Here is a 17,081-nt window from a genome sequence, read left to right on the forward strand (position 1 = left end):
TTGTCATGTGGTCAGCCTAACCCTGTTTGTGCACAGTGCCTTGCCCCCAGACCCCCTCAGGAAGCCCTGCACCCCCTCCTGTATTGGTCTCTAGTACTGAATAGGCCTTTTTCTCTTTCCCAGGCCATATGGAACCTTGCTCGACTCTCCCAATCTATGGTGTATTTTTTGGACCCAAATTGCATCCGCCTCTGCCCCTCCCAGGGACTCCCTTGCTGACTGCACACACTCCTGTTCAGCCACCAGGTCCCGCAAGCGACCTTGGGTTGTCTCAACTCGGTCCTGCTCCTCCTCTGCGTCTGTGGCTGGCTATGACTCCTCTTCTATTGCACTTTCCACCGCCTCAGGGGACACTTCTGACTCAGAATCCTGATCTGAGCAGAGCACAGCCCTATCTGCGGCCATGCAGCACCTTATCAGTAGTTAGGGACACTCTTGACGTTCAGGAGTATCCCTCCTCTGCGGCTTAGGACACAGTATCCTTCCGCCGTTCTATGCGCCCCACATTGGTTTTCCCTAACCATGCTGAGCATGACTCACTCCTAGCTAAGGAGTAGCGTCACCTGGATAGACGACTTCAGTCCTTCAACGGTTCTGAAGTTCTCTTCTCTTTTTCTGAGGAGTCAATTTCTAAGTGGTCTGTCCCTCCTCAGGTAGATCCAAAGGTTGCCTGTCTCACTAAGGCCACCACCCTTCTATTGGCCGAATCGGCTTCCTTGTCTAATCGATCGGATAAGAAGATAGACTCCTTGTCCAAATCTGCCTTTGTGGCAGCAGGATCTGCTATCCGCCCTACCTTTTCTGTGTCATATGTTGCAAAGGCCTGTGTGGGCTGGCCCAAACAGCTTGTTCGGTCCTTGCCCACAGATTCTGATCAGGGGGAGCTCCATCTCCTTGCTTCTGAGCTTTTCCAGGCATCCCAGTATCTTTGCAATGTTTCCCTGGAATCTGCCCGCCGAGTGGGCCGGGGTGGCGGCCAACTCCGTAGCCATCTGCCATACAGTATGGCTTCGCTCCTGGGTGGCAGATGCTGCCTCTTCCTGGGCTGCAAGCTTTTTAGTGAAGCATTTGGAGGAACTTTTTTCTGAAGCCATGGGCGCTAAGAGTTCGCTTTTGCCCCAGAACTGTCACCACCGCCGCCCCTTGTCAGTAGCACGGTCTGATGATTTGCTACTTTTGGGACTCTTCCTCCCATCAGGACAAAAAAGACTTCTCGGGCCTCCTTCAAGGGGCCACAGACCTCTGGCACGCCCACTCTAGCCTTCCAAGCCCTCTGTCTGCAAGCCTTCCTCAACATGAAGGTTTTCCCCCACTCGAGTTCGGGGGGGGGGGGGTGTTAGCTGCTCAACTTTCAGGATTCCTGGCGTGCAAGCGTGGACGACGCTTGGGTTCTGGAAATTGTATACTCGGGATACAAGATAGATCCCCTTCCCGCAGTCCGGTTCTTCAGTCTTCGCCTCTCAGGTCCCCTTCTCGGGCAGACACTTTTTTTCAGGCCATTCATATCATTTCACGGCACAAGGAGTGATTGTTCCCGTTTCAGGTGTTTTACTCGAACCTCTTCACTGTCCCCAGAAGGACGGCTCTCTTTGGGTACCTTTTGATCCAAGAAGGGACAATCGTTTTTGTCCTGGTCCATCACTTTCGTAAGGAGTCGCTCAAGTCGGTGATAGCGTCCCTGGAGGTGGGTAAGTTCCTGTTGTCCATCAACATCCGGAATGCCTATCTTCACATCCCTATATCTCTGTCTCATCAAAGGTTCCCTCGCATCGGGGTCAGTTCTCTTGATTTTCAATTTGTGAACCGCTCCCCCTCCGTCACGTGGGACACCACGTGGAGGTGTGTTGACGTGGGACGCCGCGTAGGTCCTTACAGGTTAGAGGAGCAGCATACAACACAGACGACTACAGCGGCGTGGAGTGGTAAAGTACCGAACCTCCAGTCGTGACAGTTTGATTTTATGTACCCAGCACATTGATTTATGTACTCAGCACCGCATGATTGACTGCGTACTACAACAGTACAAGTATGAGAGTGTCACAGTCTGACATGTGGAGTGGCAAAGCATTGAACCATTGACTTTGACTTTTATGTACCCAGCACGTTTATATACTCAGCATACCTATGTACTCAGCATCTCTTTGTATTCAGCGCACTGATGTATTCAGCATATAAATCACGCGATTTGCTGATTGTTACAACCATCTAAAGTCTAAAAAGCACTGAGTGAATTATAGCCCGGCGAGGCTTCTGGTGACATGATTGATTTGGGACATATCGGATCATATTGGATCATTGCATTTAGACTTCTGAATAGGTGTCTCTTCAACAAAAAAGCTCAAAGTGCAGGAGTGGACGACCGTAATTACATATTGTAATAATTTATCACATATAGCTAGGACCAATTATCCTAGTAAAGGGGGGGCATCCATACTGCATGACAGCTGCTGTTGTTTTAAATTGTGTTTTAAGTTTTGTGTTTATTTAAATTTTTATTTTTATATTTTTTTATTTTTATTTTTATGGTCTATGATATGGCATTTTGAGAACTCTATTCTCTGAATAAAGGTGTATTTTTTTTATCTATCATATTCCATGCATTTCTGGGTGTAGAGTGCCCCTCATCTTTATTATATTTTGCTGCTATCAGTGATCCACGGTATTGGGGGTATCGAGAGGGAGCACCAATCCATCCATTGGGATACAGTAGAGGCCGCCTATTCAATACGTCTCCAATTTGTGACATTGCTCCTCGGGCTGGCATCCGCCCCAAGAGTCTTTACAAAGGCCATGGCTCCCCTCATTGCACTCCTCCTTACCAGGGGTGTTGCAGTGATACCCTACCTGGACGATCTTCTGGTGAAGACTCCGTCCCAGGAGGACAACCTTAACCAGCCCCCACATCACCCTGAATGTGCTGTCCACGTTCAGGTAGCTAGTGACTCCTCCCTTGTCCCTTGCCAGAGGACAGAATTCCTAGGCATGATTCTTGCAAGCTGTCTCCTCTGTCCATCAGGGTGTGCATGTACGTAATTGGCCGGATGGTTGCCGCCTTTGAGGCAATCCCTTATGCCTAATTCCACACCAAATCTCTTTAGCTCTCAATTCTCGTCCGGTGGAACAGGGCTCCATCCGGTTTCAATCACCCGATTCGTCTTTCTCCTCATTTCCGTCGGGACCTGATTTGGTGGCTGAACCCCGGTCTGTCTCCCTCGGCAGGTCTTTTCTTCCCCTCTGTTGGCAAGTCATCTCCACTAATGCTAACCTTGCCAGATGGGCCGCAGTCTTTGGTTCACTCACAGCCCAGGGTCAGTGGTCGATGAGGGAGAGTTCCCTACAGATCAACATTCTGGAGCTCTGGGCCATTTACCTAGCTCTCTCTTGTTTTACTCCCCTCCTCCGCTGTCTTCCTGTCCGGATTCAAATGGACAACTCCACTCCAGTGGCTTAATTGAACCACCAAGAAGGCACGAGAAGGGTGACAGTCCTGAAGGAAGCCTCTCGCATTCTGCAGTCGGCAGAGAGACACGTTCCTGCTTTCTCTGCTGTTCACATTCCTGGATTCGACAATTGGGCAGTCGACTTCCTCAGTCACCATATGTCTCGACCCGGGGAAGTGGTCTCTCCATCTGGAGGTGTTTAACAGCTCTGCCAGCATTGGGGCCTCCCAGAAGTGGATCTTTTTGCCTCCCGTCTGAATCACAAGTTTCTGGTTTATGTCACCAGGTCTCTCAGGATTTTGCTGTGGATGCATTGGTAATCCCGTGGTCCCAATTCGAACTCCTGTACCTATTTCCTCCCCTTCCACTGCATACTCAAGTTGTCAAACACCTCAAGATGGATCGGGTCCTAGAAATCTTGGTCGCTCCAGATTGGCCCCACAGAGCTTGGTAAGCGGATCTCGTCTTCCTGCTCGCTGACGCTCCGTGGCTCCTTCCACTGTGCCCTGACTTCCTTTCCCAAGGTCCACTGTTCCACCCAAGTTTAGCTCGGCTTTATTTAACAACGTGGCTGTTGAGACCGCAGTCCTAAGGTTCTGATGCCTCTCCAAGACTGTCATTGAAACCATGCTTCACGCACGTAAACCCCGGTTTGCTAGTATTTACCATCGTACTTGGAAGTCTTATTTTGGCTGGTGTGAATCCAGTGGTGTTCAGCCCCCTATTTTTCCCGTCCCGAGGATTCTTTCTTTTCTTCAGACCGGCCTTGAGAAGGGCCTCTGCCTGGTCTCTCTCAAAGGTTTTGGTTTTGTCTGTCCTTTTCCAAAGGCCTCTGGCTTCTCGCCCCCAAGTGAAAACCTTCCTTCAGGGGGTGGCTCATTGCGTCCCCCCTTCCCCTTCCATTCTCCTGTGGACCCATGTGACTTGAATCTGGTCTTAGATGCTTTTTATTCTTTCTCCTTCAAGCCTTTGAAGGAGATTTCCCTTTCTTTCATCTCTTTTAAGGTTGCCTTTCTTGTGGCTATTACCTCCATTCGCAGAGTCTATGAACTTGCAGCGCTCTCTTGCAGGTCCCCCTTTTCGATCTGGTTTTGTAGTGCTCCTAGTGCTTTAGTACGAACTGGTTAGTCCAGTGTCTGTGCAGAGGGTATAGCTAATCTTGGCAGAGCTTTTCTTTTTCTAGGGGCCGTTGGGCATATACCCATGCGTCAAACAAGAAATGGATTGTACGGTTACCTAAAGATAGTGTAAGCTTAGACAGGCTGTCTAAACCTGCATCAGATGTCTCACAGTGGCTGAGGCAGGATGATAGATCTGGTGCAGGAATAGGCACTTTTCTCTGATACCAACTACTGCTTGGCTAACACTTTGAGACAGACTTTTATGCCAAAATAGTGGTGCATTTTAGGCCATTTCCTGTGAGAAACAAGATTCTCTGGTGTAATGAAATCATGATTGAACCTTTTTGGCCTAAATAAAAGCATCACACATCACCTGCCCAACAGTGAAGCATAGTAGTGGCAGCATCATGCTCTGGGGCTGCTTAGTAGTGGCTGGGACAGGACGACTGGTCAGGATTGAGGGAAAGCTGAATGTAGTAAATTACAGAGGTATTCTTAATGAAATACTGATTCAGTGTGCTCTGGACCTCAGACTGAGCGGAAGGTTCACCTTCCAACAAGACAATAACCCTAAGCACACAACCAAAAAAAACACAATAGTGGCCGAGGGACAACTCTGAAAGTCCTTGAGTGGCCCAGCCAGAGCCCCGACTTGAATCCAAACATCTCTGGAAAGACCTAAAAATGACTGTCCACTGACTGTCCCTTTCCAACTTTACAGAGGTTAAGAGGATCTGCAGAGAAGAATAGCAGAAAATCCCCAAATCCATGTTTTCAAACCTTGTGGCGTCATACCAAAGATGACTGGAGGGTGTAATCACTTCCAAAAGGGTTTCAACTAATTACAGTAAAGGTTCTGAATACTTAATGTCAGTGCAAGATTAAATTTTTATGTCTTTCAGAATCCATGAGGAGTTTGTTAACCAGCTGGCAGTATTTGAAGAAATGGGTTGCGATGTGGATATCAGCAGCGCAAGCTATAAGCAGTATCGCTTACAGAAGCTGACACAGAAATATCCAGGTACTGAGAGTGTGAGAAAAGAATGTATTGTAATACAAGTCTCTGGAGAGGGGAGGAGTGAGCAGAAGCTGAGTGAGGCACACACAGATGGAGACTGCACATGGATATATGGATATATATATACACTGCTAAAAAAAATAAATGGAACACTTAAACAACACAATGTAACTCCAGGTCAATCACACTTCTGTGAAATCAAACTGTCCACTTAGGAAGCAACACTGAGTGACAATCAATTTCACATGCTGTTGTGCAAATGGGATAGACAACAGGTGGAAATGATAGGCAATTAGCAAGACACCCCCAATAAAGGAGTGGTTCTGCAGGTGGTGATCACAGACCACTTCTCAGTTCCTATGCTTCCTGGCTGATGTTTTGGTCACTTTTGAATGCTGGCGGTGCTTTCACTCTAGTGGTAGCATGAGACGGAGTCTACAACCCACACAAGTGGCTCAGGTAGTGCAGCTTATCCAGGATGGCACATCAATGCGAGCTGTGGCAAGAAGCTTTGCTGTGTCTGTCAGCGTAGTGTCCAGAGCATGGAGGCGCTACCAGGAGACAGGCCAGTACATCGAGAGACGTGGAGGAGGCCGTAGGAGGGCAACAACCCAGCAGCAGGACCGCTACCTCCGCCTTTGTGCAAGGAGGAACAGGAGGAGCACTGCCAGAGCCCTGCAAAATGACCTCCAGCAGGCCACAAATGTGCATGTGTCTGCTCAAACGGTCAGAAACAGACTCCATGAGGGTGATATGAGGGCCCGACGTCCACAGGTGGGGGTTGTGCTTACAGTCCAACACCGTGCAGGACGTTTGGCATTTGCCAGAGAACACCAAGATTGTCAAATTCGCCACTGGCGCCCTGTGCTCTTCACAGATGAAAGCAGGTTCACACTGAGCACATGTGACAGACGTGACAGAGTCTTGAGACGCCGTGGAGAATGTTCTGCTGCCTGCAACATCCTCCAGCATGACCGGTTTGGCATTGGGTCAGTAATGGTGTGGGGTGGCATTTCTTTGGAGGGCCGCACAGCCCTCCATGTGCTCGCCAGAGGTAGTCTGACTGCCATTAGGTACTGAGATGAGATCCTCAGACCCCTTGTGAGACCATATGCTGGTGCTGTTGGCCCTGGGTTCCTCCTAATGCAAGACAATGCTAGACCTCATAGACCTCATGTGGCTGGAGTGTGTCAGCAGTTCCTGCAAGACGAAGGCATTGATGCTATGGACTGGCCCGCCCGTTCCCCAGACCTGAATCCAATTGAGCACATCTGGGACATCATGTCTCGCTCTATCCACCAACGTCACGTTGCACCACAGACTGTCCAGGAGTTGGCAGATGCTTTAGTTTAGGTCTGGGAGGAGATCCCTCAGGAGACCGTCCGCCACCTCATCAGGAGCATGCACAGGCGTTGTAGGGAGGTCATACAGGCACGTGGAGGCCACACACACTACTGAGCCTCATTTTGACTTGTTTTAATTCAACTATGTAAAGAACAAAGTATTTCAGAAGAATATTTAATTAATTCAGATCTAGGATGTGTTATTTTTGTGTTCCCTTTATTTTTTTGAGCAGTGTATGTATACAGGGAGTGCAGAATTATTAGGCAAATTAGTATTTTGACCACATCATCCTCTTTATGCATGTTGTCTTACTCCAAGCTGTATAGGCTCGAAAGCCTACTACCAATTAAGCATATTAGGTGATGTGCATCTCTGTAATGAGAAGGTGTGTGGTCTAATGACATCAACACCCTATATTAGGTGTGCATAATTATTAGGCAACTTCCTTTCCTTTGGCAAAATTGGTCAAAAGAAGGACTTGACAGGCTCAGAAAAGTCAAAAATAGTGAGATATCTTGCAGAGGGATGCAGCACTCTTAAAATTGCAAAGCTTCTGAAGCGTGATCATCGAACAATCAAGCGTTTCATTCAAAATAGTCAACAGGGTCGCAAGAAGCGTGTGGAAAAACCAAGGCGCAAAATAACTGCCCATGAACTGAGAAAAGTCAAGCGTGCAGCTGCCAAGATGCCACTTGCCACCAGTTTGGCCATATTTCAGAGCTGCAACATCACTGGAGTGCCCAAAAGCACAAGGTGTGCAATACTCAGAGACATGGCCAAGGTAAGAAAGGCTGAAAGACGACCACCACTGAACAAGACACTCAAGCTGAAACGTCAAGACTGGGCCAAGAAATATCTCAAGACTGATTTTTCTAAGGTTTTATGGACTGATGAAATGAGAGTGAGTCTTGATGGGCCAGATGGATGGGCCCGTGGCTGTATTGGTAAAGGGCAGAGAGCTCCAGTCCGACTCAGACGCCAGCAAGGTGGAGGTGGAGTACTGGTTTGGGCTGGTATCATCAAAGATGAGCTTGTGGGGCCTTTTCGGGTTGAGGATGGAGTCAAGCTCAACTCCCAGTCCTACTGCCAGTTTCTGGAAGACACCACCTTCAAGCAGTGGTACAGGAAGAAGTCTGCATCCTTCAAGAAAAACATGATTTTCATGCAGGACAATGCTCCATCACACGCGTCCAAGTACTCCACAGCGTGGCTGGCAAGAAAGGGTATAAAAGAAGAAAATCTAATGACATGGCCTCCTTGTTCACCTGATCTGAACCCCATTGAGAACCTGTGGTCCATCATCAAATGTGAGATTTACAAGGAGGGAAAACAGTACACCTCTCTGAACAGTGTCTGGGAGGCTGTGGTTGCTGCTGCACGCAATGTTGATGGTGAACAGATCAAAACACTGACAGAATCCATGGATGGCAGGCTTTTGAGTGTCCTTGCAAAGAAAGGTGGCTATATTGGTCACTGATTTGTTTTTGTTTTGTTTTTGAATGTCAGAAATGTATATTTGTGAATGTTGAGATGTTATATTGGTTTCACTGGTAAAAGTAAATAATTGAAATGGGTATATATTTGTTTTTTGTTAAGTTGCCTAATAATTATGCACAGTAATAGTCACCTGCACACACAGATATCCCCCTAAAATAGCTAAAACTAAAAACTACTTCCAAAAATATTCAGCTTTGATATTAATGAGTTTTTTGGGTTCATTGAGAACATGGTTGTTGTTCAATAATAAAATTAATCCTCAAAAATACAACTTGCCTAATAATTCTGCACTCCCTGTATATGTGTGTGTGTGTATATATATATATATATATATATATATATATATATATATATATATATATATATATATAATTTTCTTTTATGTAACAAAATGGTTATAATTTAATCTATTTGGAGTGCTGTAACTCCCAAATATATATCCTATAGTTATCTCTATAAATAAAAAGTTTACATATATCTCAGCACAGGTGCTTTATTCACAACCATACATGTCAGTATAGTTCTGTAATGTCCTCCATGATCCTGGGGCTGTTTCTTGGTGAGTAAGAGAAGGTTAAATAAGAAAGCAATTCAAATGTAATGCATGAATGCAGGCTGGCTCCCAGGGATCATAGAAAAATAACGTAGAATGTTCAGCACTCATAAAAATAAAAATAAATTATCTTTATTTCATCTCAGGGCATATAAAAAAGTTAAAAAATATTGCTTACGTGTTTCTGGTGAGAACACCTTTAAAAGGGTTGTTACAGAATACAAGGAAATGCTCCAAACTCCCGAACGGAACCTCACGAATAGCTGCTAGCAGACGAATATTAAATGCACCCAAGCGGCTTACACTCCTAGCAATCAGTCTCTAACAGCATACAGTGAATCCCCCCAAGAACGAGACCAAGCTCCATGTTGAGGGTAAAGCAGTGGACACCCAGAGCTGTGTGTTTATTGTTCTTATATAACATTGGTACACATTAGTACCACCCACAGGGTTTTGTAAAAACAACCAATAAACATGTACAATACAGTAAAACACTCCCACACAAAAATCCTCCCCTCTGCCTGTGATACAATTACCTTACACAATGGGTTGATGTAATTATCACAGGCAGGAGAATACACAATGTCTTCTGTCCTGGAGACAACTGAGGAGTAATTCAATTATCTTTCAGGACAAAGGGAAACCGCCAATACACACGTGGAGACAATAGGACAGACATCACTACTCAAATATACAATGTCACAACCATTACAGTAAACACAGACATTTAACATATTCAAAAATGGCACGAATTAGACCAGGGGTTCAAAAGTTAGTAAAAGTCCTTTGTGAACAAAGGAAGCATGGCTTTTCTGCCCAAAACCAGTTTTTACAGAGTTAGGCTGTGTAAGATAATTAGCTTAACTGGGTGTGGTAAGCCAACTAGCTACAGAAAATACCTCTATTCACAACAGCAAAAATACATAACTCCTATCAAACTGAACAGAACCCCCACATTCAACTTATCCCCAGATGGCTTGGATCTGAGCGCTCAATATATCCGAACAGCGCTCAGATGCCACAAACAGTCAAATCGCCATGGGGTTTAAGTTTAGCATGGGCTAATGAGAGGGCCCATAATCCTGGGGCAAGAGGCTGGCAACCAGGCTTCTCCAGCACCCAGTGGCAAGGTTGGTTTCGCCACAAGGGTATTCCAGGATTTTTATACTGATGACCTATTGGACCCCCACCAATCACTTTTCCAGAGGATAAGTCATCAGTATATAAATCTTGGAAAACTCCTTTAATCTTAGCATATTTTATAAAAGAAATAGCATGTTGATTCAAGAGGGGATAAAAACAGCAGTCTGGTGTGAAGTTTGTGAGCGTTTGCGTTTTTTTATTTCAAGTATGTGTTTGTATTAAGTCCAGTGCACATCTTGTCAACTGTATGCAGTCCTGGAACAGATGTTTCAGGATGCATATCTATGTTCAAAATGTGAGCAAATTGCCCGTTTGGAATCGTACATCCTGTATCTAAACGAGAGAGTTTCAACACTGAGAAGCATCAATTTAGAAAAGTTTGCTATGGGGTAGATGTGGGGGAGGGTGGTAGCATGGAGGCTCAGGAAAGTGAGGTAGGTAGCTGGATAACAGTTAGAAAGTGGGGTAGAGGGAAGAGTGCCAGGGAGGCTAGCTCAGATCTGACACGCCCCATGTTTGCAAGGTTGGCGGATGAGGGGGATGTCAGTTCACGGAGAGCACTGCTGCAGCCAGACATTTCCTCTGCCAGTCAGGGGAATGTCAGCTCCAGTAAGCAGGTGACCTGGAGAGCAGGGCAGGCCAGACAGGTGCTGGTAGTGGGAGACTCAATTATTAGGGGTACAGATAGGGCGATCTGTCACAAAGACCGGGATCGTCGAGCGGTGTGTTGTCTTCCTGACGCTCGAGTGCGACATATCGTGGATCGGGTTGACAGATTACTGGGAAGGGCTGGCGGAGATCCAGCGGTCATGGTCCACATTGGAACCAATGACAAAGTTAGAGGTAGGTGGAGCGTCCTTTAAAATGATTTTAGGGATTTAGGTCACAAGCTTAGGGCAAAGACCTCAAAGCTAGTGTTTTTCTAAATACTACCTGTACCATTAGCCACTCAAGAAAGGCAGCGGGAGATTAGGGAGGTAAAGAAGTGTCTCAAGAACTGGTGTAGGAAGTAGGGGTTTAGATTCTTCGAGAACTGGGCTGACTTCTCTGTCATAGGGATGGGATGCACCTCAATGTGGAAGGTGCAGCTGTTCTGGAGGAGAAGATGGCTAGAAGGTTGGAGGAGTGTTTAAACTAGGTACTGGGGGGGAGGGTAATTACATTATAGGAGGGGAAGATAGTGCAGATAGTGACCTGGGACAAGGTAATTAAACTGGGGGTCTAGTGGAAGTAGGGACTAGAGCAATTCATAAGGAAAGGTGTAGAGTAAAAAATATACAAAAATCTCTTAATTGTATGTATACTAATGCCAAAAGCCTGACTAATAAAACTGGGGAACTGGATGTAGTAATGTCTGAGGAAAGCTATGAAATAATGGGAATAACTGAGACATGGCTGGGTGATGACAACGACTGGGCATTTAACGTAGAGGGTTACTGGAGAGGGGGGAGGGGTTTGCCTTTATGTAAAGTCCTGTCTAAAGCCCACACTCCGGGAAGATATAAGTGAGGGAAATGAACATATGGAGTCACTGTGGGCAGATATAAATGGAGGCAAGGGTATATAGTAGAGTTGTTGCGATACCCAAATTTTGATTCGATTTCGACACCATAAAAAAGTATTGCGATATTCGATACCACGCGAAAATAAAAACACAAAAAAGCCTTTTGATTATTTAAACATAAAACGTTTATTGAATTAAATAGAATAACCTGCACTAGATCTCAGATTGTCAGAGTTTGATATTGAATTTGACAATGTAACAATGCTAATGAGGAGCCTTCACCGTTCCTGCCCGACTCCTCTTTAGGCAAATAATTCTGGAGCAATTATTCTATACAAAGTCAACTTCATGCTATACCTCTATTATTCCAGTTATTAATTGTACCTTCCACACTAAATGGAGCGTGCAGAGGTATAAGGTCACAACCCAAACAAAATGTCAGAAAATCATGTGAACTGGGTATCTTAAAACATAACTTTTACTATGTATTTTTAAAATAGGTATAGCATAAACCACATAGTTTTGAGACAAAACACAAATAAATAAGAACGCCACTTACTAATTCCACAGGGTTAATGGAAAAGAAAAAAGGGTGGATCTTACCACATCCAGTAGAGACTGGATCTACACCTGGTGGCGTAATGGTCTTTTTGTTGAATGGCAGAAGGGCACTTGTGACCGGCACTCTTGTGGTTAACGGCAATTGTTGGTTCTCCTATTGTGCCCTGAAAATAAAGCCCTACCGATGAGGAGGGTCAGGGGCTAAACAGGTTACCTGCCTAACAGACACAGAGCACCCGCCCTGATATGGGCGACCCCGTACGGAACCTGTCCCTGTATTGGGGCCTAATCCCTAATTGTACCCTATAGACAGAGCCCTAAATGACATTTTTTGTTTCGAATTGCCGGAACTCATCAGCGTCATCCACAGATCCCCCACATAACAGCGTCGTCCACAGATCCCCCACATAACAGCGTCGTCCACAGATCCCCCACATAACAGCGTCGTCCACAGATCCCCCACATAACAGCGTCGTCCACAGATCCCCCACATAACTGCGTCGTCCACAGATCCCCCACATAACTGCGTCGTCCACAGATCCCCCACATAACTGCGTCGTCCACAGATCCCCCACATAACTGCGTCGTCCACAGATCCCCCACATAACTGCGTCATACCCAGCCGCATCAGCGGCTCATATGGGAAAATCCAAGCAAATAGACCTCTAGCACAATTCCCTTAAAATATCGCATCGCATATCGTTATCGCAATTTTTAGGGCCCTAATCGCAATCGCACAAAATTTCCATATCGTGCAGCCCTAGTTGGGAATTTCTTTGCCTGTTTGAGGTTCTTAGCCAGCAAAACAAGTGAGTTAATATAGTTTTCATTCAACCTCATTCTTCTTGGACTGCAGATTAGGCCCGGAGCACTAAATACTCGTTCTGATGCACAACTAGAGGAGGGAATGCATAGATACGCTTTTGCTAAATGGGCAAGAACTGGCAGACTTGGGGCATTTCTCCTCCACCAGGCTAGTGGGTCTTCTTCTGGACTAATTTCTTTCATCTGTTTGTACAAGAAGTCGTCATTGCAAAGCATTTCTGTAGGGCTTTTGTCAGATGATGTATCTTTGGTACCCACAGAACCACCTGCTGACCCCCTTTTTTCCGTCACAATTTTGGCCAACAAGCTTTTGAGATCAATTTTTTTGTTTCTTAGTGACTTGTGCCACTGCATGTTCTTCTTCATCTTTCTGTTCTGCTCCGCCATTTGCTGGTAGCTGAAGAATGGATGCTCTCTGTAGAAGCTCTTCTTTTACTTGAATAGACACAAATGAGTCCTTAAATCTTGGATCTAGATATGTGGCAGTGTTGAGAATGAGTTGCAGCTTTTTGCTTTGGTACCTCTTTTTCATGTCATCTATGACCTTTTGTTTCATTTCTCTGGCAAGGATGCTGTAAGATTCCTCCTCCGATGCACATGCATATATTTTCGATGTCAAAGGAAGAACAGAAGACAGGGTTGGATCTTTCTCTCCACTTAATGCATCAGTAAAATCGCTCATTGGTGCGAGCACATCTCTGACGGTCTCCAGAATGGTGACATCAGTATCCTTTGGCATAAGATACAATTTTTTCCGGTTCTCTGCCAGGATAGCACAGACAGCTTGTTGCTGTTCACAGAACCTCTCCACCATATCATAAATGGAATTCCACCGGTTCGGTTCATCGTGAATAAGCTTGTGTTCGGGTATCTGAAGTGCCTTTTGTTTTTCTTTCAGTGATCGGCTCATTTTATTTGATCGGCAGAACGCAGAGACGGTCTTGCGTAACCTTGAGAGACACGCCACCACTCTGTCAATATCCAGGGCTTTGTTTACTGCCAGGTGCAAATTGTGACCAAAACATGGGACCCAGCTGTATTCTTCAAACGCTCTGATGTTGTTAGAGGGGTTATGTTTTGTTTTTCCAGACATTTTGGATATGTCCAGTTTCCAGTCTTCAGTTAAGGATACCTCAAATGCTTCATGCAAACTGTCAGCAGTATGATCTGTGTACAGAGCCGTACAGCCTAAACACCAAGACTGCATCTCCCATTCCTCCGTTATAAAGTGAATGGGTCTGTAGTACAAGCAAAGAATGGAACCTCAACCAGTTGCGCCCAAACCACTCTTCTGATCTTCGTGTAGATTATTGGTATTTCTGTATACATAAAGTAGTATCTCCCAGTCATATCATACTTTTTTGTCTAACTGCTTTAGCAGGTTTCTGAATCCAGTTTTCTCAACCGTATATACAGGCACTTGGTCCATGCAGATGTACTCGGCAACAGCTTTGTTTAGTCTCTGCGCTTCCTTGTTTAGCACAGATATTATGGTAGTAGCCTGAGTGGGTTTATTTTTGGATGATGTAGTGGAATGTGTTTGCTTCTTCTTCTGTGTAAGGAAAATAGAAGTCAATCATCATTCATCACTTAAAAAAGGTTGTTTCATTTCAGATAATGGCATTTATCCTGTAGATAAAGTGAATACAAAACAAGACTCTTCCTATGTGCTGTGATTCTCCATATTGCCCTCGTTGCTGGCTTCATAAAATTTTTCCATCACCCTATACAATGCTTGTTTCCAGGGGTTACAGCCACCCTGCAATGCAAGCACGACCACTGCTGCTAGATTGCATAGTGGTCGTGACTTGTAACCATGGAAAAAAGCAGTGTATTAAGTAGAGTTGTTGCGATACCAAATTTTTGAATCGGTTTCGATACCATGAAAAAGTATTGCGATATTCGATACCATGCAAAAAAAAATAAACCAAAAAAAGCCATGTGCATTCCGCATTTTAAAAAATGGCGAATCGCGCAGTTTTTATTTATTTTTTCTGTTCCGGCATTCACCGCATAGATTTTTTTTATATTTTAATAGTTTGGACTTTTCTGACTTCGCGATATGTAATATGTTTATTATTTATACATTTTATATGTGAAATTGAGAAAGGAGTTGATTCATACTTAATATTTAGTTGTTTTTTTTTAACTATTTTTTTTTTTTTTTTACACTTTTTATTTAATAACTATTTCCCCCCTTAGGGGCCAGAACCTGGGATTTTTTTCATCCCTTGTCCTATTCACCCCGATAGAGCTCTATTAGGGTGAATAGGACTTCACACTCTCCCTGCTGCCCTGTGCATAGTACACACAGCAGCAGGGAGATTACCATGGCAGCCAGGGCTTCAGTAGCATCCTGGCTGCCATGGTAACCGACCGGAGCTCCAGGATTACACAGCTGGGGCTCTGATCAGAAGCTGCCACTGCACCACCAATGAGGGGGAGGGGAGAGGACCCTGTGGCCACTGCCACCAATGATTTTAATACTGGGGGGGGTTGAGATGGGCCGGCGCACTGTGCCACCAATGATTTTAATGGAATGGGGTATTGAGGGGGGGGCGCACTGCACCCCCAATTATAATTACCCCTTAATACAGGAGGTGGGTACTGGCAGATCAGCGGCAGTTAACCCCTCAGGGGCTGATTGCAGCTCCCTGTCAGGGGGAGGGTGCCGGCAATGCGATTCTGCTGCCGGCACCCGCCTCCTGTGTTATGTGTTAAAGACTACTTTTCCTGGGTCCAGACTTTCAGTATTAGGCTACACAGAGAGATTTTCTTGTGGCACAATGGCCACATGATTTTAGGTCGGTCGTCAGTGTGGTTCTAGTTGTGAAAAAAAATTATGCATATTTTTCAATGGCTTAAACCACACCTCATTCACTAGGTGGGGTGGTGGTGGTTGGGGAGGGGGAATGGGCTTCACAAAAATCGACACAGATTTGGGTTGTAAGAGGCTGTGAGGTCAGCTGCTACGTGATATAAATTGTGGTGCTGGGGCCACGTTACATGAAAGGGTAATTGTGATGCACAATTGCACAGGTCCAAAGTGATAAGCCCCCATGTGCCACATAAATAATAACGAAAATACGAAATAACCCTATCAAGTATCCATATTCTTGCATAATGGTCAATATGGGGTTAATGTATGAGCTACAACAGTCACTTGCTATTTGGCAGCACAGTCTAATGAATTCAATCTATGTGCCTCATATTAATAATGACCTGTATTCTGCAACTCACATTGCCATATGTTGCCCATTATGTGAGATGGTACTTTGGGGGTCACATACTATTCATGTGAGGCACATGGGGTCTAGTCCAAAGACTCCAAAAGCATGTGCCCAGCCTGACATTAAAAATAAGTGACCCCCCATCATGTTTAAAACATCATGTTTAAAACATGGGTAGTGGCATGATTGGGGTTAATGAGTCACATTAACCTCAAATCTTGCTGGCTGTCTTATAGATATGCTTTTTGCCAGCATTTATTTTAAGGCAGGCTAATCATCACTCTTGCACTGGGTCTAGCTGGTGCTCAGTCTCACTGACTCTGGGGCTCGGGCTGACGCTGGGAGGAGGACACAAGAGTGAGTGACTCAGTCAGGAGTCAGGACGGAGGAGGAGGCTGCTGCCGCTGGTGCAGTTCGCCGAGCTCACTCACTAGCTCAGACGGCGCAGCAGTTTATTACCTCCCCCATCCCTCCCTCTCCTTTAATTAAACTCAGTCATTGGTGGCAGTGGTGCGGGCATCTTCAGAGCCCGCTGACTCGATTGGGCTCAGCGGTGGCAGCGTCATAGGAGGGAGGGACTCCCTCTTTCTCCACCTCTCTCCCTCCCGCCTTCTCCACTGTCTTTCTGGCGGAGCACCATGTTGTGTCATAAGAGGAGATAATGGGCTGCGCAGCCCAGTATCGAAAAAAAGTGCAAATCGCAGTACCGAATCGATACTTGTAAAAAAGTATTGATTGGGTATTGAATTTTCGATACCTGCAACAACCCTAGTATATAGACAGCAGCAGCATTATACTCACGTGCGCCGTGGCCGCCGGTCGCTCCTTCTTCTGTCTGTGCGGCG

General features: G+C 45.5%; 1 protein-coding gene across 1 annotated transcript in view; it reads left to right on the forward strand.

Annotated features, from left to right (window-relative positions):
- LOC120979816 (dual specificity protein phosphatase 12-like) overlaps positions 1–17,081 on the forward strand; it is a 98,677-nt gene that overhangs the window by 54,476 nt on the left and 27,120 nt on the right. The window contains exon 4 of the mRNA XM_040408772.1: positions 5,464–5,582. Within this exon, the coding sequence (XP_040264706.1) occupies positions 5,464–5,582 (119 nt within the window). The remainder of the gene's footprint in view (positions 1–5,463; positions 5,583–17,081) is intronic.

Source organism: Bufo bufo, chromosome 9 (assembly GCF_905171765.1).
Source record: "Bufo bufo chromosome 9, aBufBuf1.1, whole genome shotgun sequence".
In the NCBI taxonomy this organism is placed as follows: domain Eukaryota; kingdom Metazoa; phylum Chordata; class Amphibia; order Anura; family Bufonidae; genus Bufo; species Bufo bufo.